The following is a 24,277-nucleotide window of genomic DNA, read 5'->3' as shown; positions in this document are numbered from 1 at the left end:
GAGCACTTGTGCTGAGAAGTGCTTGTGCACTGGCAAAAGGTGATGCTGAGGATGGATTAGTGGATGGCACTTGTCTCCTTGTCACAGGTTGTGAAGGCCTTGTGAAAGCAGGGCTTTTAGGCACTCAGGAAAGGCCCCCTGGCCGGTACAATTGATCACCCTGCTTTGGATGGTCTGGTGAACTCATTCATGGCATTGGTTTACGTGTGCTGTGTCTCTTGAAAATAATGCTGTTTTCCATTCTTACTGTGTGTGGCTAATACAAAATATCCCAAGTGCCTGATACCTTTGAATATCAACACAGTATATTCCGTAAGAAGCACATAAAATAACTTGGCAATGAAACAATTAATTGATTTTATAATGAAGCATGAAATCAAATAGACTTTGAGAGAGAGTTGAGAGAAGCTGGTGTCTGATCTGATTAAGATCAATGTTATTTTCCGCTTGTTAGAGCCCAGGGGCCACTGGTGAAGTCATTTGGTCTTAGCTTAGCAGTCATAGAGCAGCTTGACAGGTTTGACTTAGTGGTACATGAGCGACAGCTCAGTCTTAGTAGGGTCATCAGTGCAACAGGAATGAGGTTGCTTTGATGTGGCTAGATTTATATCATGGGGAGGAAAATGGGACCACAAATAATTCAATGGGTTCTGTACCTTTTGATCACATGAGAAGCTTTTGCTGAGCTGGAATGGGGAATTCATTGTCCCTTTGAGGTTAAACCAATGAGTGTACTTTGCAGAAATCTTAGACATCAGTAGAATCACGAATTTCTTGGGTTTAAATAATTACTGTGAACAGCTGGTCTAAAGAAATTCAAGATGCTCAGCTGCTTTTGCTCTGTGGCATGGCATGGTTTTGTTTTCTCCATGGTGCTTTCCATGCAATCACCAGCCTGGGAAAGATGAATTTAAGAGGCAAGACTTCTCTGCCAGGGGGATGTTTTGCATCCACCTGGTTCCCTATGGACTTATGTTTGCACAATCAGGATGTAGTTGATAAATGTCTTTAAAAGACTTCTTTGATTTGCAGATGTCCCAATAGGGACATCTCAGCTCCTGAAAACTGCAATTGTATAATCGAGTAGTGGCCTAGGTAAGGAAATGTTCTTTACCTTTAAGTACAAGCAGAAAATGTTAATAGAAGAATTTCTGGGAGTAATAATTACACTCACCTGATGCATGCTACAGAAATCTCTCAGATTGAAGGGGACTATTAGGAGAGCTTAGCAGGATTTAGAATTTACCCCTGTACAAGGAAGTCCGGTATTTGCACACAGAGCTTTGCTGACATAAAATCCTCATGTTTCAAGGCTTTTTCCTGGGAATCCAAGTTCTGAAAGACCAGGAATTTACCAATGTAGAAGCATTTTCAACATCAACAAGCTATTTCATACTTCAAATTTTGTAAAACACACATGACTTGAATTACTGAAAGGCACTTTTTAACTACTTACACAGATTTTCCTGTTTTCAGTGCCTTGGAGGGGTGGCCAAGGGGAAAAGCATTCTTTCAGAAAAAAAAAAAATCTTAAAGCTATTCTTTCCTTGCCAATAATTTTCTAATGAATTGCCTTATTTTCTCCCACTAAGTAATAGAAGCAGAGAAATACTAGTGATGTCCTCACTGGATGAGAATGGGAGTCAGTATATTCTCTCTGGGTCAGAGGGAAAACTAGTTTCCTGGTTTGTTAACTGCTAGAAATTAAGTCATATCAGACAGCTCAGGAAAATGAATTACACTAATTTCTGTACAAGCCAACCTGAAATAAAATAGGGGGTTTGGTTTTTTTAAAATATTCTAGTCTACTACAGTAAACTTCCCATAAGATCTGTGCTTCCTTGGAAAATCAAGAGCTCTTGGTTAGTTCGTGTGATACATTGAAGATGTATTCAGTCCTTTGCTCAGTTCTTTAGCAAAGTTTTGAATATTGATTATATTAATACATCTCAGCAATATCGCACTGATTTTTTTTTCCAATGCATTGCTAACTAAGGTGTAACTAGGAAGCAGAATAAAATGTTTTGATTTTTTTTGCCAGAATAGGAAATGTGAAAATGAGCAACAGGTTAAGTAAAGGAAATATCTGTCAGTACATTTTAAAAGACTGCTTGAGGGAGTTTTAAGTGGGCAAGTCAAAGCAAAATAGCTTTCACACAATCAAATATGGTTGCAAAAATTAATCCATTTAAATGATTTCTAGCATGTTAATACCTCTGTAGATATGCTAAACTTATAGTGATCCTATCCTTGATTTACCAGCAGTATTTTAATGTGAGGCTGGATGGTATTTTGGCAGTGGGGAACAAGACTGTGACACAGCGGGGTGTAAACTACTGCAGGAGCCCCTCTGCTAAGGGAGGATATCTGTTAGCTAGCTAAATATCATTCCTGAAGGGTGGACCAAAAGGTGAGTAAGGTGTCAGTTCTCTTGTGAAATGTCCCTCTGGAATAGTGGCACTAATTTAAGATCAAAATACTATGGGAGAAGCCAGAACTCCATAACTCATTGTCTCTTCACTTTTCACAGGTTTATCAAATTTCAGCAGGTCTCCATAGCCCAGTGAAATCATCACAGATCCATTTTATTCAGCTGAGTCTTGCTGTTATGTGTTCTTGTTTTGAGCTATGGGTGAGTGCAAAGCAGTAGGTGAGTGTAGCACCATTTTATGAATATAAAACCATTTCATGCTAGACCTGACAAATGAACAGCACTAGCTTTGTTAGCAGACTTTCCTTGTTCTTTATACTAAGCATGAGTACTGAGGGTTTGAAGCATCATGTAAATCTGTTAGCTAATATAGGCTAGCAGATTTTGAGAAATCTGGCTTTTACTACAAGTTTACAAGGCTGTTCCAGTTGCTGAGAAGTCAGAAGTCTTGGTTGTAAAGACTCTTGGGAAACTGATCCATCATTTTTACAAGTTTACAGTGCTGCTGGAAAAGTGCCAGCACTGTACCAACTGGTTCCTGAAATAGAATGAAATACATCTCTATTACAAGTTTACAGTGCTGCTGGAAAAGGGCCAGCACTGAAACAACTGGACCCTGGAAAGGAATGAAATATTTCTCTATTACCTCATATAGCTTGCAACACCATGGTGGCTGAGTAACTTGCAAGTGTTATGCATCCATCCTTGCAGTATCTGAATAGTCCAGGGAAATGCAAGTACAAGCAGCTATAAAAATATTTCCACCTCTCTTTTGTGAGCAAGGTTTCCACCACTCCTAGCCCAGCAGGGGAAAATCCCAAAAAGCTTCCCTTTCCCTGAAGTTTTAAGCAATTTTTTTGGTTTAGTTAACCATAAAATGTTATGTATGGCTACTTCTGTGGTTTAATGAAACTTACTTTCATTCTGCAAAAGGTGCAAAATAAATCTATACGGTAAACTTACAGATTCCATAAATTTATGCAAACTATTGGTCTCTTTTTGGGAATACTTTGCTTTCTATAAAATGTGAAGGACATGCACTAGTTAGCATGGTCACCCTCAGAAATTCTGATTCTATACTTCTCTTTAAAATATACCAAATATCCTTTTCTCCAGACCAGGGAAGGTTTAGTAGAATGTTTTTTAACTTCAGTTAACCTTAACCAAGAAATGTATCTCTCAATATAAGCATCCAAAAACCATAGTTTCGGAAACTAAATCTAAATCTCAGGCTAAGTTTCCTGTGGACATATTTCTCATCCCTTGGAGCCAAAAGTTTTCTTTGGAATATCTTCTATTGGAAGATATTTTTGGAGCAGCATTTGTAAAACTAGAATTAGGAGTTTGCTGACACCTGGTTGTTAAGGGCCCTGAGTCACCTCTTTTAAACAAAAATAATAATGAATCATCACAGTTTTCTAAATCAAAAAGCAATTCTATGTATTCAGAGTTTTGACTGTAGTAAATCTTATAATGAGACAACTATTAAATTAGATCAGTGGCTGTAATTGTTGCACCACAAAGGAAAGAAGAAGATGCCTCCAACTCCTCTCCGTTGAATTCTTCTTTTCAGATCTCCCTGAGATGCATCCTGCCTGCATGATGAGATTTATGACATGGCTCAGAATTACCATGTTCAGAAGAATATGATATCAATTCAACCTTATGTTTCCTGCCCAGTGGTGACCGCTTCAATTAAGTGGATGTAGAGAAGCTGTGGGATCAGATAAGAGGTTACAAAATTTTCTGGAGAAAGCACGAGGCTCTCTAGGTAACCAGGAAGCAAGGAAACAGTAATGCCAGGAAGTGGATGTAGAAATCATTTTATGTGCCAAAACTGTTAAGACTAATAATTAGTATTAGCAATGAGTTAATGCAGCTATCATCAGGTCACAAGGAAATAGTGACAGCAAATTTAACAAGGTGTTTATGTAGTTAATTCTTTGATTGATATTTTGTTTACAAAGTTCTACAATGGTAATGAACATGTCGTGCCTTCAGTGGGGCCTCTTAAGTGAAATAAGAACAAGTTGGTGCATGGCTAAAATGGAGGCTGCACAGTTTTGCCCGGGGCCGTCCTGTGCATCATGCCGTGTTCCCGTTTCACCAAATCAGGGTCAGGGACGTCTGAAGCAAGAGGTGCTGAAAGAAACAAGAAAAGGGAGAAGATACAGCCTCAGTTGCAGAGGGCAGACTTTGGCCAATTCAGGATGCTGATTCGTGTGCCCAGATGACCTAGAAAGCTGATGGCATCCTGTCCTGTACTACTAACTTATCAGCAGGACCAGGGAAGTGATTCCTCCCCTGCTGTTGGCACTGGTGAAGTCTCATGTCCTGTGTCCAGGTTCAAGGTACCTCCTTTCAGGAAGGACATTAAGGTGCTGGAGCATCTCCCAGGAATGGCAACAAAACTGGTGAAGAGTCTGGAGCACAAGTCCTGTCAGGAGTGACGGAGGCAGCTGGGGGTGTTTAGCCTGGAGAAGAGGAGGCTCAAAGGTGACCCTATCACTCTACAGCTCCTTGAAAGCACAGGTGGCCATTGGTCTCTTCTCACAGGCAACCAGTGACAGGACAAGTGGACACAGTCTTCAGCTGTGCCAGGAGATGTTTGGGTGAGATATAAGAAAGAAATTCTTAACAGAAAGGGTGATGAGGTATTGGAATGGACTACCCAGAGAGACAAAGGAGTCACCATCCCTGGAGGTGTTTAAGGAATGACTGGATGCGGTGCTTAGTGCCATTGTCTAATTGACAAGGTGGTGTTTGTTGGACTTGATAATCTCAAAGGTTTTTTCCAATCTAACTAGTTCTGTGACTCACAGAGTACAACTCTGTGTTGGGCAGACTTTTAAAAAGTGAACCAAGTGAAGGATATAGAACAAGAAGGGCAAATTCTCTCAAAGTAAAGGCAAAATCCTGTTGATTTGTGCCCAGAAAAAGCTCTGCTTAGAAAATACATAACAATGTTTTTTTTAAATGCATGTGTGAAGATCAGTGTTGTAAACTGTTCCCACTATCCTAACACAAATAGATAAGCCAAATGGAAGCTTGTGATATAACAGCAGAAGTTGGTTCCATGACTTAAGAAAAGTGATTTGTTACTCAGGACCAAAGGCTGAAAGAGAAGCTGACAGGAAGAATAATAAAACTGTATTTGTATCAACAGCTTTTGCTGAAAAGCAACTTAATATTTCTCCTGTGTATTACACCAAATCCTAATTTGCTGGCATTCAGCTCTACAAGTCTGAGATGGATTAAGTGACTTTTGAATTTAATTTTTTAATTTAATAATAACAAAATAACTATGGCAAATCTTGCCATTTGAGCACAGGAACTTTTCCCTCTTTGACTTTTAAAGCTACACTTTAAAAGGCTGTGATGCTGAATGAGGTGTCTCATCTGTTTCCTCAGCATTAGCTGCTGGTTCCTGGCAGAGCTGCAACACTGAACTTAATGGTGAAGTTGGGCAAATACTGCAATTCTAAACATACCTGAAAGCTCACAAACCTATGCTCTCTGCCTGACAGAATCTGCTGTAGGTTGCTTTGATTCCTCTGAAGCAAATTGGATTACTTCTTGTTTCCAGTTAATTGGTTCCAGTCATTCCTTGAATGGCAAGATGCCATTCTGACTCATGGAGCTGGCAAGAGAGAATGGATGGCCTAGCTGGATTTTTTTTTCTATCTCTGATTTTTTGCTTCTCACTGTTCTATTCCTTTGTTTTAATCTATAAATAAGTTTGGATAGAAGCATAGCTGTTGCTGAAGTGCTTAAACCTCAAAGTCATGTGCCTTGTTGCCAGAGTAAATCTGTCAAAGAAACATTAGTTCCTGTTCTTTATATCATTTGGAAAAAAAGTGGGGAGAATACTTGGGACTATTGGGAAAAGCTTGACAAGAATAAGGAAACTCAAGAATTTATTTTATACTCTTTATCTGTTGTAATATGCAGCTATATTTCATGAGTTTAACTTTAGCAAAGCTTACTTTACAATCTAACACCCCTTTATGCTTCTGAAAGAACAAAAAAATTCATTTTTTCTGTAGACCAGCCTTCTCCTGAGCTGAGAAGTTGGATGGAGAGTTCAAAATTATAGCTGCTAGAATAAATGATCAGTAATGGTACAGTTAACTTCAGCAACGAAGACTGTTCCCTATATTAGGAAATATTTTTTCACTTAAACTGATTTTTTTTATCAAAGTGTATGCATGTGTGCACACGCATGCAGGCACTCCCAGAAACTGAGTGTGTGATCTGACCTATAGTTCTTATGCAAAATTTTCTGTAGTATTTCTAAGTAAAATTATGGTTTAAAAAAAAAAACCCAAACCAACCCACTCTATTTAAAGTGTTTAGGAGAAATTCAAAACCTCTTTCAGTCATACATTAGATGGTCCCCTAAGTTGTCCTATGTAGTTCACCTGAAAAAAATGTCGTTTTACCCTGCTGTTTTAATGTCTTATTCTGTCTGATTCTCTGTCCTGCAGTTTTGAGCAGAAGCTTTGGGGAAAAGAATCCATTCCTGAAAGTCCATAGAGCAGATTGTTGTTTTTACATTCTGGCTATCGCTTACTCACTATATGTTTGGGAAAAAAACCCAAAAAACCCCCAACTCATTTAAAAGCTTTCTTTGTTAATGGTTTCTAGACCAAGCAAAACTTTTTCTCCTTTTCAGGAAACATGTACACTTTTGTGGTGGTTTCTGTGAGAAATGTGGGAAAGAAGCTACTTGTGGGAGTACCTGTTGCAAAGGGAAGGGGGACACCAGGTGGTCAAAGAAGCCCAGGCTCCTGAGTCCCTCTCCAGCTTCTTTTGTGGTGCTCATCAAGTCTCCTCATTTGTATGCCCTGCTCTCAGGAAAAGGGGTTTTGTCTGAAGTGTTTCATTTTAGTGAAGTGGTGAGGTTTTTTTAATAATATTGTTTGGACGAGGAATGTAAGTGCCTCCTGATGAGTTCTGGAGCAGATGGGAGAGGGATTACAGGAACTCATGTGGCATTAGACCAGGAAAGCCGAGAAATTATCTCAGTCTGAAAGAGAGGGAATTTTAGACCAGAGAATGTTTGGTGAAGGGAAGAACAGGGTTCTTACTAACAGGGTTTTTTTGTTCTTTCTTCTGGAGAAAAACCCAGTGAATATAAGTATGAAATCTTTTTCTGAGATAATGCTTTGAAATAGTGTTTCCTTCTTTTTTTTTTCTGGAACAGAATTGAAATTTTTGAAGATAAAACGTCAGAGAAGATCCCATTTGAAAGAAGGATTAGGCAATTTGTGTTTATTTTCCTTTACTTTTAGCACCTGCATTTGAAAACCAGTCTCAGATTCACATGTGAGATTGTCATCCAGAGGGTATTAGTGATGGCTTCTTTTTCTAGCAGAGATGAAATTCAAGTTTCTTCTCACCTCAGGATGCATGTACTACTACTCATCTAATTCAGTAACTGGAATTGCTTCTGTTTTCTGAGGTAAGAATCCACAACGGTTTTGGTATTTGTCTGAGTCTTGAGGATATTCAAGTCAAGACTCAAGCCAAATTTTTAAACAAGTCTGTAGTTTAATTTTTTTTTCCTGGTTCAGACAGTGTTGTAGGGCGATGTCATCTGAGGAGCAATTCAAACCACAGGATTATTTGGCCTGAAATGACTGAAGAAAATATGGGGATTTTTTGTATCACAGATGCAAAAAAGATCCTGAGAAGATCCTGAGATCTTCTGAAACAAATTGCCGTCTCATTTCAGTGGAACCTGGATTTTAATTCTCCTGGTTTAGAGGGTGGCTAGTGGGAATGGGTCACACGGGAGGTTCCTGCAGAGCTGGAATTGGTGTCTGGTCACTGAAAGGGTGAGGGCAGGGCTGAGCTCGGAAAGGTCACACCACACGTGCTTCCCTCGCCGTGCTCTGCCAAGTGCCATGGTTGGAACAGGGCAGAGCATCACCTGGAACACACACAGAGCCCCTGTCACCATGTCAGCAGGGACCATCAGAACCGTGTCAGGGGCTGGGCTGGAGCCCCTGGAGCCAGCACTTAACAGGGCACAGCACTTTCTGCTAAGTGTTCAATGCAGTAGCACAGCTATTGCCTAACGTGTATTCCTTCTGGATTGAACAGTTGTCCCTCTGGCTCTTCAAGGACGTGTAGGTCAGAGCTGCTTTACATCCAAGTATATTCTTCTATCCTTTGTCATATAGGAACTGAAGACCTATAAGGGCTTCCTTGTTTCAGTGTCTCTTTTGAAAAGAGTATCTGAAATAGGGAGCCAATACAAATTTGGGGTTCTTTTTTTAACCTCATTATTTGTCTAAGCATTGATAGGACTGATTCATTCAGCTGCCAGGATGAAATCCTCCAGGCTGGCTTTTTACACAAAAGGATTTTGTTTTCAGCATTTAAAGTGTGAAAATGTTTCTATTTATAGAAATAAGTCACCTTTGACCAGAAATGGGAAAACTTCAATATAGAAGATAACAAAACAACAACAAAATCTGTGTGACTGTCACTGCCATGACTTTGACAGTAAAAGTTGTGACTTTTAGGGTTTTTCCATGAGCTGTTGGAGAAAACTCTGTGATTGAATGAGGCCAGAGAAAAAACTTCTGAGTTAGTAAAAAATCAGAATGTCTTTCCTGTGGAAAACACTGGTATTATGAAAAATGTTTTTAAACCATGTGTTGAAAGTAAAAGAGATTGTATTTTGAGTAAGTTTACAGTATTGGTGGTGTAGCAAAATGTTAATCTGAGATCTCAGTTCTAGGACAGGTCCATTTCCATTCCAGTTCAAACAGCCTTTCCAGAGGGCACACAGCAGTGCTAGGAGTGGTAAATAGGTGCCCAGATTTCTGTGCCCAAAGAGAGTGTCTCCCCAGAGCATTATGAGGCTGGATACCTCCCTCAGGTCATTTGACAAATGCATTTCTTCCCTGCCATTTTGTGTCTCCAGCAGAGATAACATTCAACATTCCTTTGCTGTGCCTTGATGCTGAGGATCCTCTCCTTGGGAGGCAGGAGAAGATTAAGCCACGGCTAAAAATCCTTTCTGTACCTGAGAAAATGAATGTCTTCAACTGAGGAATGAGATTGGGTATGGATCCCAACTGGGTTGTTTTTTCCATGGGAAGGACTCTGGATAAGGGTAAGCCTGGGATGAAAAGTTGTGTCTTAGTCCTGGTAACTCATTGCTGCTGGTGGAAAAAAGGAATAGGAAAGATATCAGCCTCTGTGAGGGAAGGGGCTTGGAGAAGGGGATAGGAATTATGCTGAAGCCCCTGTTCATGCAGGGACCACCACCCCGGGTACCTTCAGCTTCTCACTCTTGGAATGAAAGCAAGCAAAACTTCTCTAGGCTTGGCAGAAGTGAAGGAGAAAGAAAAGACAAATGCCCAATTAATCACTGCCATTGGCATATGCTCTGTTAGTGGGGGAGGAGAAGTAAAGAGTCAAGCTTGTACAGATTTACATTTTTGCTAGCGAGTGACCTGCGCATGTGTCCTAGATAAGCATTGTTGGGTCTTCTTTATCCCTCAAAAACTGTAACAGAGAGGTCTGCATTCTAATTCTGGATTAATTCTAAGCCATGCCTTGATGTTAACTGACTGCATTCATATCCTAAAGCTTAGATTATACTGCAGAAGTTCAGTATTTGAAAAACTGTTCCTTGTCCATGATGACTGACTCTACCTGAGCAGCACTTGATCAAGGAACTTCTTGAGTTTTTCCAAGCCCTATAGTTTCTACAGTTGTTTCATTCACACTCAGCTGGCCTGATCCATGCTAACACTTTGTTTTCCTTTGCAATTAAAATATTTCAGCTGCCATGTGAAATATGTGAGACTTTTTAGACTTGTCAGAAGCTCAGCAGGATGGCATTGAGTGTTTGCACAGCAGCTTATAAAAGTCCCAAGAATAATTCCTGGATCAACTTTCTGGCTATTTTTAAACCAGTGAAAAATATGAACTGCTGAATAAATCCATTTTTCTCCTTGGCATATGTTTATTTTCCCACTTTTTATTTCACTGTTGGTTATTTGACAGCTGAAAACACATTTTCAAACATGCCTCTCTTCCATCCCAAAATGAACATATGACTGTGGATTACCCATCAGACTTTGACAGTCTTTTGGTCCAACAGTACATCTGGAAAGGGATTTCTATGTTATTTCTTTTCTTTTTTAAGCTAGAATATACAAGTTCACTGGCCATGTGTTTAGCGTTCATTGAATTTTTTCCTTCTTCCAATTTTTGTTGTTTTGTTTATAGTTTTTTTAATAATCATGCTGTACTCACCTTGTTTTTTGCTCTTCAGTGATCATAGCATCAGTAGCCATAAGTGTATCAGTAGCCATTAGTGGACAGAAGGAGGACTGGGATCCCTGATGTAACTGTGAGGCAAGGGGAATGTGAAGCTCACTCCCATCCCACTGAATCTGGAGCCTGGAGAAGCTTTTCAGTGCCGTTCTGCTCCTTTTGCTATTACAGATAGTAGTCTGTAACTGAATTTAGCCTGCTCAGTGTTCAGAGACTTCCAAGGAGCTGGTCAGGCTGTTGTACAGCATATATGAACAGTCTGTTGTGTGTGAAAGACCTTTGACACTTTCTGTGTTTCCAGAAATACAGCTGCAGTGAAGGAAAGATGATCTTGGTGAAGGCTTAGGTAAAAGTTGACTGTTTAAATCAATTAAAAGGTGGTTGGTTTAGATTACATATAATATAAGAAAAAAGTCTTTTGCAATGAGGGCTGGTAAAGCACTGGAACAGGTTACCCCAGAGAGGTGATGAATCACCAGGAAACATTCAGGGGGCTCTGGTCTAGTTGAAGATGTCCCTGCTAATTGCACCTCTAAAGGTCCCTTCAAACCTGAACTATTCTATGATTCTACACTTTTTAGTGTGCAGCATCTCTTGATTGACCACTGGGTCTGTTTTCATGCCTGGATGTTTACAGTCCATCTCTGCTTTCACTCTGTCTGGTGAATATAACACTCAAGTGTTGCAAGGAGGAGGACTGTGGCATGTGAAGGCACCTCATGCTGAGGAGGGTGCCCGGAGGAGCTGGGTCATGAGAAAGCCATGCCCTGGGCATGGCAGCTCTGCAAGATCTGTGGTAAAGTCATCATCACCAGTGGTAACTGGAGAAATACTAGCAGACTTCTTCTAACAACTGATTAATCCAGGATTCAGCACTAATTCCAGCTGTTGACAATTATCCTCTCCCTGTGGCTTTGCTGAGGTGTGGTGTTTGTCACAATAGATCTAACCTGTTAAACAGATGCTGCTTTTTGGTTCACCAGGGATGCCTTTGGTGACAGATAAAATGATTCCAGTGTACAGAGGACAAGGTCCTTCAATTTGTTAAATTTGCCAACTGCATTGGGAGCCTGAGGGATGAAAGGTGTCATAGAAATGTAAAGTGCTATTACTCATCCAAAATCACTCTACTCTGTTTTCCTAAAAAAAACCCCAAACAACCACGGATATTTCTTTCCTGCATTTTGTTCAGTGTTTGGTTGGTTCCTTTAAATCTTCACACAGAACTGCTGCCACTTAGTGCCTGGATCTTGACTGTGTCTCAGGCATTTTATCTGACCTTTTGTTAGGCATTTATTTCCCTTACCTGTTTCTCCAGTTACTTGAGCAATCTGTTTTCTGTGACTAATTTTAAGACACTGATTTTCAGTGCTTTTATTTAAACACAGTTGGTTTAAGCATGCAAGTGAAGTTCAAAAAGCTCAGTGAGTGCAAACACTTTGGTTGTACTCACTTGATAGGTTTGCTGTATTTTCCCATGTCCTAGCATTAAATACAAACAGCTGAACTAGAAAGGCCTAATGAAGAACTAATCTTGATGTGAGAGCAGCAAAGAGAGATGTGTGGGACAGGAATTCAGTAATCCTCTGGCTGGAGGTTTAGTTGTACCTAAACACTGTCATTCATGGAGCCAACTTAAATTGTCAATCAAGAACCTGTCAGTCTAAACAAGTCTGAAGTTTGCTTTAGTTGGCATTTAACTTTGCCCTTGGTGTCCAGTTCTTAGCTTTAATCAGAATATCTCACAGAAGATAGGGTTCAGTTTGATCCAGCTATGTGAAGTATTGTCTGTAGTTGGCTTGTCCTCAGAGAAGTTTCAGCTCCAGCTTGCAGACATGGGAGTGAACAAAATGAGCAAAGAAAGCAGTTCCTCAGAAAGGACATCTGAGCAGTTTTTCAGGTCTCAGGTTTCAGAGAGTGGCATTTCCAGTATTTTACTTACTTCTGTAAGGAAAGGAAAAAAATGGAACCCTCCTGTGCTTGTTAGAGGGCATGATAATATATATATATAGGGATAGATAATATAGATAGTAGGGTTAGATAATTTCTCATGTGATCTCTGTTGCCTTACAGAAAATTTAAACCACACTGGAGATAAGAAACAATATTAGCCAACAAATTATAAATCATCAGGTTCTAAAATTATCACTATTGTATATAGTAGCTCCAATATTGTGTATAGATTTTCCTCTGGCAATATTTATGGGAAAAGTTGTAACCAAAAAATGTAACTGTAACAATGTTGAATGCACGTGGCATTTGGTGGATTTGAACTTGGAGCATATAAAGTCATGGAAAGAACTGAAGTTCACTCCCAAACAGATCTACAGCCAGCAGATCACAGGGATCAGGTCTCAACAGGCGCACCTAAAAGGTAAAGCATCAAGATGCCAACATACAGCTGACTGAAAGACAGCAGCTAACAACTGAGCATCTTCAGAGCAGGGAAGGAGAACCTCTCAGGTCAAATGATTGAATGGAAATAAGGTGGTTCAGTAGGGAATGAAACCCAAGGATGAAGTAATAATGACCAACAAACAATACTGGTGTCTAAATGATGCATGACAATGAAACCATAGTTTGACTTTTATAATGCAATGCATAACACTATATTCTGTTTTCACCAAATAGGTTTGGGTTTTTTTCTCTTCTGGCTGACTGTTCATTATATTCTAACATATTCATCATGTCTTTGGGCTATTAAATGCCAAAGTAAACTTTGTTTTGAAATCTAGGCCTCCAGTCTAGGAATTTCAGCAGTATTCTCCAGCATTTGCAGATTATCCATGTGGTACATGTTCACCATTGTTTTAAGTTTTATATCTGTAGTTCAGTTTCTACGATCTTTAAAATCATCAGTTAAAAAGGTTAATCTGTGAGCAGAAATAGTTTTAAGATTCTCCTTGAGGAGCTGTGACCATTGTAATGCCCTAAATGGAGGGGGCATGTAAGTTTCTTGAACTTTGCTTAAATTGTAGTTTCTACCTCCTTTCTCTACTACTTTGAACCTTTTCTTCTTCAGACAAACTCATTCTCACACATCCTTTCCATTCCATTTTTAAAAGGGGAACAACACTGAAACCAAGTATGTGGAAAATATTAATACATTAAAAATAAAAATGGTATAGAGATAGAAATCTAACTACTTTTTTGATGTCTTTCTGGCCAGAGTGCAAGAGACGGGTTCTCAAAGAGCATGCCTGACAGATTCCTGCTCTTTCCATCATGTTCCAGTGCCTCTGAAATACTCAGCTTTGCCACCATGACACCAACAAGTTGCTGTGAGGTAAGAAATTCCTGTGACCCATTCACTGCGGCTCACTAAACTTTCTGTGTCTATTTGAGCACTTCTGTGACAGGAAATGCTTGAGAGTTAAGGCATAATTCTGTGAATTAAGTTTTGGTAACTTCAGGCTGTGTTGCTGGGAAGTGGTTCTGTTTTATACCTTGTCTCTTGACACCCCTGCAAGAAACCCAGCTATGGCTTAGGCATGTTGCTGCTCCCTTGTGCAGCAGGACAGAGCCACCCTAACCTAGCCAAGGGGGCTCATGGGCCATGGGGATGGAGCTCAGGGAAAGCTGTGCAAAGGGAAAGCTGGAGCCAGGTTTGGCCAGCCAGTAGAGGCTGGGGGAAGGAGGGTGGTGAGGGGTGCCCAGCTGCTGTTTCCAGCCACCTAAAGGGGAGTTCCAGGGAAGGCAGAGCCAGGCTCCTTCCAGCATAACCATTAGAGGCCAGGGGCATGAGTTGCACAAGAGAGATCACAGGCAGTGCCCTCCATCCCAGGCTGCCCACTCGGGACTGCAGGGCAGCAGGCACAGCCTCAGGTACTGACTCTCAAAGGGTGCCCAGCCTCGGTGGTGGCACCGCAGGGGCTCCAGTGCTGCCAGGATGGTCTGGGCAGAGACAGCCAGCTGGGCTGCCCTGGAAACAAGCTCCTCTGGATGTCCATCCTTTTTAGAAATATATGTGTATGTACACACACATATATATACACATATATCCATAGATACACACACATATACATGGATGTGTGTGTGTATGTGTGTGTGTGTATATATATATATATATACATACATATATATATATATACATATATATATACACACACACACACACACACACACACACATATATATATATATATATATATATATATATATATATATATATATATATATATATATAATTTTTTATTTGGGTGTGGATAGGGTTTGTTTATTTGCTTGTTCCAAGTCATCTGTTTGCACTTGGCACAGCGGTGGTGTGGCCAGTGAGGGTGACTGACGGGTCGTGTGGCTTGCTGGGGGCTACGCTGCGCTTCGATCGCTGCCGGAGCTGGCAGCCTGGCAGCCCAGGAGGGGCTTGCGAGCGGCTTTTTAAAGCCTGGGATTTCCAGCGCTCCTCAGGATGAGTCGCCGCTCGGCAGCCCTGCACAGAGCAGATGTGCGGAGGGGAGGGAAATGCTGTCGGCTGAACCCAAAAAGTACGTGCCAGGAGGAAGGCTTCAGGAAGTGGGAGCTGGGCAGGGAGGAGGGAAGGGAGCCTTTCTCTTCTGCTTCGTTTTCTAAGGAATAATTTAAATGCATTGCTTTTCCTCTAGAAGGAAAATCTCACTGAAGTTGTTTTAATGTGAATTTTGATATTTATTTTCTGTGTCTCTGTGTGTATCTATTTTCTTTGTGCTGTTTTGTTTAGATTTTTAGGACTGATTTGTAGTCTTGGCTGATGGGAGAAGTGGTTGTGCAAGGGGTTGGTGTAGCAGGAGGCTGCTTACGATGATATTTGTTGCATCATCAAGAGCTGACTGATTAAACCTTATTGGATCTGATCCATAATAGCAGGAACGTTTTTATGGGAAAGGAAATATAAATGAAGTCCTAAAGCAGATTTCAGTGCTGTTATCCTTTTGTGGAGCCTATTAATAGAATGTAAAGTGACCTAAATGAAGTGCTGTAGAAAGGCTTGTCAATAGTTTGTACATTAAGCTAGGATTATTTGAGCACATTCATAATGAAAAGAGGATTTTCTTGTGCATTAAAAATTAGTTATGATGATTTGAGGCAGAAGTCTGAGATAAGTCAGCAAGCTAAATATAAAGAATTTGTGTACCTCTGTCCTCATACAGCCCTATCCCTGTATACCCTGACCTTATACCATTACAATATTTTGTAGAGATTTTAGTACAGAAGATTTACTGCTAAATCTTTGCTAACTTGTGTGGACTTAGTTTTATTAGCCAGCCCAGCCCAGGCATTCAGAGAAGTCTACCAAGAATATTTGTTTCTAGTCTGAAGAGTGGAAGATAAAAGGTTATAGGAATGCTGTGGGAGAAACTCCAGCCTGGGAGGGTGGATTTTGTTTCATTGCAACAGGTCCTGGAATAAGTGAGACAAAAAGTTGGGGCAAACTTTTTATAGAGTCATTTAAAGTAATAAATAAATGGCACACGAAAAGGAATTTGAGCCTAAAATTATTTATCAATTAATTTACCAATTTTGAGTGCAAAAATTAATTACCAAATTATTTACTAATATTGTGTTCTGGCACTGCTAAAGGTCTTAATTTTCAGTTTGTCTTTTTAATCCCATCTTTACTGCAGTGACCCTTTTTTGCTGTTAAATTTTCTCTAAAGTTTCTGAGGAAATCCAAGTTTTGCTCCCTCTCATTATATACTCCCCAAATTTTCAACTAGTTCACATTATGTATTGCTTTCTCTTGCCACAAACTTAGCTGTGCAAAGTCATGTGTATATGCCACTGAGTAAGTTGATCAAGGGATCTAAAGTTGAAATTTGGTTGACTTTGTTTGGCTGCCTTGAGAGGCTGTAAATTATCCCCCGCTAGGATGTCCTGTATTTCCAATGCCCTCAGGTGCCAGCCTGGAGAGAGAGGGTGGCTGCTGAAGATGATCTGCTTAGTCCAGCAGGCCCTGGCTAAGCAATTGGGAAGCAGAATTCAGTGCACAAGCAGGACCCAGAGTAGAGACATGTGTCTGCATATTGTTGCAAGTGGTTAAGCGAGGCTGGTCACACTCCTAAACCCCCAGGGCATGACAAAGCGGTGTTGCTGCATGAGACGATTCAGCCTTTGGTATCAATGTGCCAGAGAGATTTTCAAAGTTATGCAAAATTAATAGAAGCACGGAGTTGCAAGACATTGCAGCTGCAGTACAAGTCAAATTCTCTCGGTTCTGAAAAGCAGGAAATCTTAGCGTATAGGTGCAAGGCAATTTAAGTAGCTACTAATAATGCAGCTGAGAGGAAGCACCAGGCTGGCTTGCATAAATTGGTTGCAGGCTGCTAGACACTCTTTATGAATTTTGTGATGAGGACAGCCACCCTAAGAAAGATTTAAATAAAAAGAGATTGCTCAGACTTCACATGCAGCTTTGGTAGGCACTGGGACTTGAAGCGTGCTTAGCAGGTAAATAAGTCAGCAGTCAGAAATGCCTGGTGCAGATGGCAGTCAGTACCTGAACATGTGATGGGGCACATGCAGAATGCAGGGCATGGTTCAAGGATGCAGCCTGGGGCTGCTGTGCAGCTGGATCACCCCGTGTGCCTGGGCCAGCCTGTTACAGCGAGAGCTGAGCTGGGAGTTACCAGCTGATCCTGCTGACAACAGCCCAGGCAATGGTATCAGCAGATTTGTTTGACAGCATTTGCAAAGTTCAAACATACCCTAAGCAGAAAGCCCAAGAAATAGAGAGATGGATGGTTCTGATTTTTGCTGATCCTTCTGGACTGACTGCCATCAGCACAGCTGTGCTGCCAGTGAAATGACCGAGTAGGTGAAACCAAGCCCTCGCTTGATATAAAGGGCAACATTTAAACAGCTCCAGTTAATCTAAACCTCCTAAAGCAACAGGAAAGAGCTCACTTTGTACTTTGCAAAGTCAGGAAGGCCTAAAAAAAACCTTGATCTCAAGTGACAAGGAAATTTGTTTGGGTTTGAATTAAAAAAAGGACGAAGTATTTCCATCAAACTTTCTGCAACCAATTACGTAGTGCTCAATAAATTACTTGCCTTTTGCTGAGAAAGAAAAATATGCATAGTTTCTTATACCTGATATCTTTTGCTACAATTCCTGTACTGAAACTCATGCAAGTACTCAAATGATGTAATTGACTTTACTATGATAGGGAAAGGGTCAGCATGGCTTAGGGACATGCAGTGTTGTTGTCATCATGATGTCATAAGAGGTCCTGCCCTCCATGGTGCTGCAGAGACCATTGCATCCCAGTTGAGTGGTAGCAAATGAAGGTGACTTCAGGAGCACCAGGGAGACTTTTAGTGGATCAATGCTGTTGCTTTGGAAAACTCCAGTGGCACTGCTGTAGGTAAATGCCAGTCAGTTACTCCTCAAGCAGCTGGTGAGGGAAGGCAGCCTGGCTCAAATGCTGGAGGGCTGCAAGATCTGCAGTGTTTGCCATTCCTCCTCCACAGCAAAAGAGGTAGCAGTCTGATGATGTCCTGGCTAATGCTTCAAAAAACTTAAATAACCCATTTGTATCAAAATTATTTTGTATTTAGAGTCAGTGACTGTTAAATTGCTTTGCACTGTTATTAGCTCATTGTTTGATACCACAAAACTAATAGCAACAAACTTTTGCTGAAGTTCAACGCAATTTTGCAACTAATACTAACTATTTGTGTCCAATGGGCTTTTACTCCTGGAGAAAACTCAAATATCTCTCTCACCCCCACAGCTGTTGTGGGCAAATTGTTCCTTTAGCCATTTTTCCATTGAGAGATGCTCTTTGATACAATGTTTTTCCAGAGTTGGGTGGGCAGAGGTACTGTGAACTCAAATCTAGCATGGACATGACTTGAGGAAGACACAGTGCTTTGTTAGACTTCTGTTTGTTTTTTGAGATTCTCTGATGCAAATTACTTTGCTGGCATTTTTATAAGCTTTTTAACATAGAGGTTTTTTATATGTTTTTTAACATAAATGCTCTTTTCTGTAAACAACACTTTTCCTCTTAAATCAGAAAAGGGAGCTGCCTTGTGCTGAGATTTTCTGTTCTGGTACTGCATCCTGATTCCAAGCTGATGTTGCAGAGGCAGTGTAGGAGATGCTTCAAATCTACCTCATATCCAGAGATTATCATGAGGGTGAGAGGAAGATGATGTTTCCTAACCTATATGTGCTAAAGTTTTTGTTAGTTTTTGTAGAGTCTTGAAAAGTGGGCCATAGAATTAAAACAAGGGGCTACTTTAAAATAACTGCATCATCCCTATTTTCAGTGGGTTACACAGTGCAGTGAAGAGGGAAAGGATGAAGCTTCCTTCACTGTTGTATCAAAATTGTTTTGATGCTTCTCCAAACTAAAGGCAGTTGTTTTTGAGTAAGATATTGTTTCTTCTCCCAGGATAAGCACTGCTATGAGATAATATTCTAAGAGATATAGACATTACTTATACTATACACACCTATCTCCACCAAATGTGTCAATTTATGCTTTGTTTGTTTAGTGCTTTAGAAATCTAAAAGTCTTTTGATTGCTGTAATTTATCTCTAATTATGCTCATATTTCTGTTTTGTATTAGTTTCCAAGTGTCGCTTCAATCTTTGAAAGTCTTCAGTGCTGCAGTAGATTTCTGATTGTAAATGGAGCAGCCAGTTTCACTTGTTCATTTAGAGACATTGGTCTCTCTTCCTTTAGCAATGCTAAATCCAGAAGAATAGTGTAAGCTCTTCAACCTCTGTAGGACTTGAAAAGCAATGACCTCCTTCCTGGATGAGGGTTTGTTTTATTCTTGTTTTAGAGAGTTAAGAGTGGTTGTGCTGCTGCCAGAAGGTTTCATTTGGCAATAAATACTTGCCTTTTGATGCTGAGATAGGTCTCCTTGAATATATTTCACCCAGTAGCTTCTCTCTCTTCCCAGTCATCTTGATTATCTACATTACCTGTGGTGGCTAGGTGCTTTATGCTGAACGTCTAGTGGGAATTTGTCAGACTAAAATGCATTAGGCCATAGGATTTAAGATTGTATCAGTGATCTAGTTAGATTCTCTAGCATTCAGCATGAAAGGTGGATTTTCGTGATGCTTAGGCACCTAACAGTGCAGATAACACCAGGGAGTATTTTCAGCACCACAGGAAAACAGTAGGTGTTTCGCCAGTAGTGCAATCAATAGGTGTGAAGTGCCTAAGACCTCTGGAAATCATTCTTTTAATGTGGGATTTAAAGCCACAGTAGCAAAAAGAGTTGCAAATGAAGTGGAGCACTTAACTGCAGTCTCCCCATGCAAGAAATACTGTCTCTGCAGAGATTATCAATTGAAAGTATCTAAAGTCTCTGGGTATAATACAGCATTTAGGTTCACTAGGCTCTTAACGTCCCTGGTTTCCTATGAAAGTAACAGAAGGTAGGTAGGAAGATTTTCAGTTTACTGAGACAGAACACATGTCCTCAAGTAATTGAAATCATATTTCATTTCACTTATGGCTTTAAGCCTTATTTATTAACTGTGAGTTCTGAAGGTTTTATATCTGGCGTTATGGAATATTTTATGCTGGAAGGGTGGTTGTCAAGTCCTACCACCTGCTCCAAGCACAGCTCACTTCAGTATTTTGACATTCTTTATGTTCATTCCCTGTGCACCTCTGGGAAGTGTCTGGCTCTGCCTTCTGCCTACCCCACCTTCCATGCATAGAGGAATATTAAACAGACACAAGCAGATATAATATGGAGTAAACCTCAGCTTGGAGTGATCAGACAATTCTTTGATCTAAACAGAAACTGAATGCTACGGTGTTTATACTAATATCACACATGTGCTTGTAGTTAGCAGATTGAGAGTGTTCACTTGCTCTATTCCCCATGTTCTTCAGCTTAAAAGCATCTTTTGCCAGACTGTCAGGTGTGAGACACAGGAGATAGTGGGGCTCTGATCTGACTACTTTTAGCAGTTTTCATGTTCCCAAATGTACATGACAGAACGACCAAATGGCATCAAGAAGTTGGGTTGCCCTCCACCCTCACCCATGACCAAAATGTCTTTTTGAAATATGAAAATTACCCTGGCTGGTGAAGAATATCTCTGGTTTCAGACCTTCAGCTAAGAATATTTCCTGCAGAAGAAAAAGTGGGATTTTTACGAATAGTAAAAAGTAGGGAGGGAAATTCTACAGTTCTTTAGGCACAGCTAGTAAAAATTGTAAAAAAGCTTCATTGTAATGTAGCTAAAGAAGTGTAATTCTACTATTGTTATTATAGTACTGTATTTCCTTCATCATTCACCACAGTTCTTCATAGGTGACAGAAGAAGTCTAGAGCAGAGAATCCAGCAGGAGCCAAATGACCACATTGGTGAAAATGATTAGCTGTTTGTATTTTTAAAAGTAGCATTAGAAACACCACATAGCATTAGTAAAAGTTGTTAACATCTTGCCTTGGCTGACTTACTGGGACGTGCTTTCATTTTGTAATCAGCCTTTGAAAAGTCAATGTCAGCTGATGGGATTTTTTTTCCATGTTCCTTAAAAATAAGCACAATATTTCATGGCATCTATTTAAACTGCAGGGCACTTTTCTGAGAGCAGTTTGCATGCACAAATCTTCCAGTAGCAGTTGAGTGGGTCTTCCCAAGAAGCTGAACAGTGGAATGAAAAGATTGCTAACATCTAGACAAGGTGCATAAGGCCAGAGGTGCTGGTCAAGGATGTGCTTTCAGCTGTCAATAGTAAGGAAGAAATTTTTTAAAAAATTAAAATATTAAAGTTCAGCTGTTCAGAAGCCACAGTATATGTTGAAACCTCAGAGCAGAGCTCAGAAACCACTGTCAGAGATCAGAATTTCAGTGTGTTGCCAACAGCTGTGGACAGGCGGACATTTTTCTGTTAAATCCAGTAACGTAAGCCTCACTTGGGAGCTGAGCTTGTGCTGCTGAGGCTGATGGAGTGGGAGAGGGATTGTTCCAGGTGGACCATGGGTGCTGTGGCATTGCCTTGTCAGCAGTGACAGCTTATCAAATGGCTTTTGACACATGGTGGGCAGGCTGCAGGAGCAGCATCTTGGTGTGAGGCATCTGTGGCTGATGAAATGGGAGCAGCCATCATCTGGTAGCCTGGGATGAGTGAAACAGAGCAGGATGAGCTACAGGAGCTCAAAGGAGGCAGAAGAGGGAGAGCAGATCAGGTGAAGAGCCCAAGTTATCCCCAAGGGTTACAGAGCAAAGTGAGTTCAAAACACTCACCACTGGGTGGCAAACACAGAACAATGACATTTCTTTTTTTAGGTGAACGTTGTGTGATTATTAAAGAACTCCAGTTAGCAGCAGGATACTCAGAAGGAGAAAAAAAATATGAAAATATGGTCCATAATAAGACTAAAACAAATATTTGCTGCAGCTTCTCCCTGATGATGACTGCTAAATTTCTTACATTGAAGGACTTAACCAGCATATCATGTTCTTACCACCCATGTTTTTAACTAACATGCCCCAAAGCTATAAAATATATATATATATATATAGTGAGATTTCTGCCTACTGTTTTGTTGTTGCACTGTGCTAGCAGTCATCTGTTCCCTGGTGGCCAAACAAATATGCACTGAACTGTGACAGTCCAGCTAATTTTGATGCAGTGTCAGCATTGATTAGATTTGTTCAGTGTGCTGCCTGCCCGAGCGTGTACAGCTTGGGTTGTGATTTGAGGTGCGTTTGGACAGAGCATCAGATAGTTTTGATGTCATTTATGGCCAAGGGGACAATATGGTGAGTGTCTCAGGGGTCACATTAAGGAACTGTCTGCGCTGGTATGCAAGCCTGTGAGAGGTGACATGGGAAAGATGGACTGAGCCCCCAACTCAATTGACTGTGAGCAGCTTCTGGTAGTGGATTTCTATTTGTTTGTTTTTCAAAAATTCATAAGCCATGGTAGAATTTGTCTCTTTTATGTTTAAGACTAGAACTGGATGCATTGAAATAGAACATAAAATTTCTGTAGAGGAAAACTTTGTGAAGGCCTTGTTAATGTTACCTGTCTGGATTATACAAGTGCACTAATACTGGCACAGAATTGTTCTCAGGAAACATGCCTTTGGTACCTTGGCTTAAAATTTTCTTGAAATTAAAGTCCATTGCCTCAAGGTTTGATTCTAGTGGCATGGGTTCAGGAAAGGAAACCAAGTGCTAGTTATTTGCCAGGTCTTTCCCACAAAGTAAGACTGGGCTGTGCAGGCATGCTCCATTAAAAAAAAAATTGTTGAACATTGGGTAATCCCTCATGTTTGCCAGTCCCTGCCCAAGCCATGCAGAGAGCACACAAACTAGAACACAAGTTTGTTTTCCAGCTGGGCTGATATTTGGGGTTGGATTTTTTTTTTCTTTTGTGCTTTGACAAACAAATGTCCTTTATCACTGATTTTGGCAGTGTAGCTGAAGAGGTACATAGAAAGCAATGTCTTTGTGCTTTCCAGAAAAGGCTTTACATTTTAAAGTTCTTTTAGTCAGTCTCCAGAGAGATGAAAATATGCCCTTTGAGATCTTTGTAACCAGCAGACAGATATTAAAACTGAAATTACTTTTAGTCTCATTATTTGCAACTGATTGCTATGTTATCATTTTAATATAATATCATTAATTTAGAAAACATCTGAATTATTACTGTTTGTTGCTTTTACTGACTCATTAGGCTGGATATGTAAAAATCTGAGTATGCCTGCTTTAAGTATCTACCTGATTTATTCTTTTATTGAGAACTTGATGAGGTTTTGATGGTTTTCTCTTTGGAGTTTTTTGAGGGGGTCAATGTTTATTTCTGCTATCCCCAGCCATGCCTCATTAGATTGCTTGCAAGAAGTTTAAGTACAGATATTAGGGGCCTGAAAGAAAGCATCTCATCAAAGCTTAGGCTGTGCTAAACATGAGATCTTAAGGATACAAATGAGTCCTGAAATCCAGTGCTTTGTTTCAACTGGCCAGAAGCCCAGAAGCAAATTGCTGGAATGGACTCAACTAGATACGTACTTTGTTGTAGGAAAAAAATTCTCAAGGTTTTCCCAAAAATTTACAATGACAGTGTGCGGGAACACTTGCCTGGTCTGGGGCAGATGCCTGACTTGCTCCTTGCCCTGTTATACACAGGCAGTTCCTGTTCTTCTTTGTGACTTTTGGATGGACTGCATGGAAGTCACACGCATTCAAGTCCATTTGCTAAACCAGTTTTCATTTTGATTAAATACACGCTGTAAATGTGTGTTTGAGTGCTCCTGGCTTTGGCATGTGAACTGACTGGAACAAGTGTGGAAGAGGACTGTCACCCAGAGGCTGATAAGGAAAGCAACTTCTCCACATGTGGATGATCACGGTTTGACTTGACTTTCTGAGGGCCAAATTAATCTGACCTTACTGTGTGGTATTGGAACACAGTACTGTCATCCAGAACAAGCAGAGTTGTTGCCTTGATTTTGCTTGTGGCTTTTTTAAAAGCCTAAAGATATTAACAATATTTTCCAAAAATCTTTGTTTTAAATATGTCATCTTTTGTAAAATATCTGAGGATCACTAGTTCTGCTGTAGTCGCAGCACAGCAA

The 24,277-nt window shown here is 40.4% G+C and overlaps 1 protein-coding gene across 5 annotated transcripts in view; it reads left to right on the top strand.

The window, feature by feature from the left end:
* Positions 1–2,609: 2,609 nt before the first annotated feature.
* Positions 2,610–24,277, top strand: part of LOC119700742 (melanopsin-like) — a 48,106-nt gene continuing 26,438 nt past the window's right edge. The window contains exons 1-5 of one of the 5 annotated variants that reach the window (XM_038136311.1): positions 2,610–2,632; positions 4,005–4,202; positions 7,726–7,895; positions 9,369–9,560; positions 13,902–14,018. In XM_038136311.1, coding sequence (XP_037992239.1) covers positions 13,929–14,018 — 90 coding nt within the window. In that variant the 5' untranslated portion in view covers positions 2,610–2,632; positions 4,005–4,202; positions 7,726–7,895; positions 9,369–9,560; positions 13,902–13,928. Of the gene's footprint in view, positions 2,633–4,004; positions 4,203–7,321; positions 7,896–9,368; positions 9,561–13,901; positions 14,019–14,988; positions 15,217–24,277 lie in introns of those variants that run through there. The other 4 variants (XM_038136312.1, XM_038136310.1, XM_038136315.1 and 1 more) reach the window with 4 other exon arrangements.

The sequence above is a fragment of the Motacilla alba genome, chromosome 4 (genome assembly GCF_015832195.1).
Source record: "Motacilla alba alba isolate MOTALB_02 chromosome 4, Motacilla_alba_V1.0_pri, whole genome shotgun sequence".
NCBI lineage: Eukaryota > Metazoa > Chordata > Aves > Passeriformes > Motacillidae > Motacilla > Motacilla alba.
Note: the sequence above shows the minus strand (reverse complement) of the source record. Positions and strands in the feature narration are given on the sequence as shown.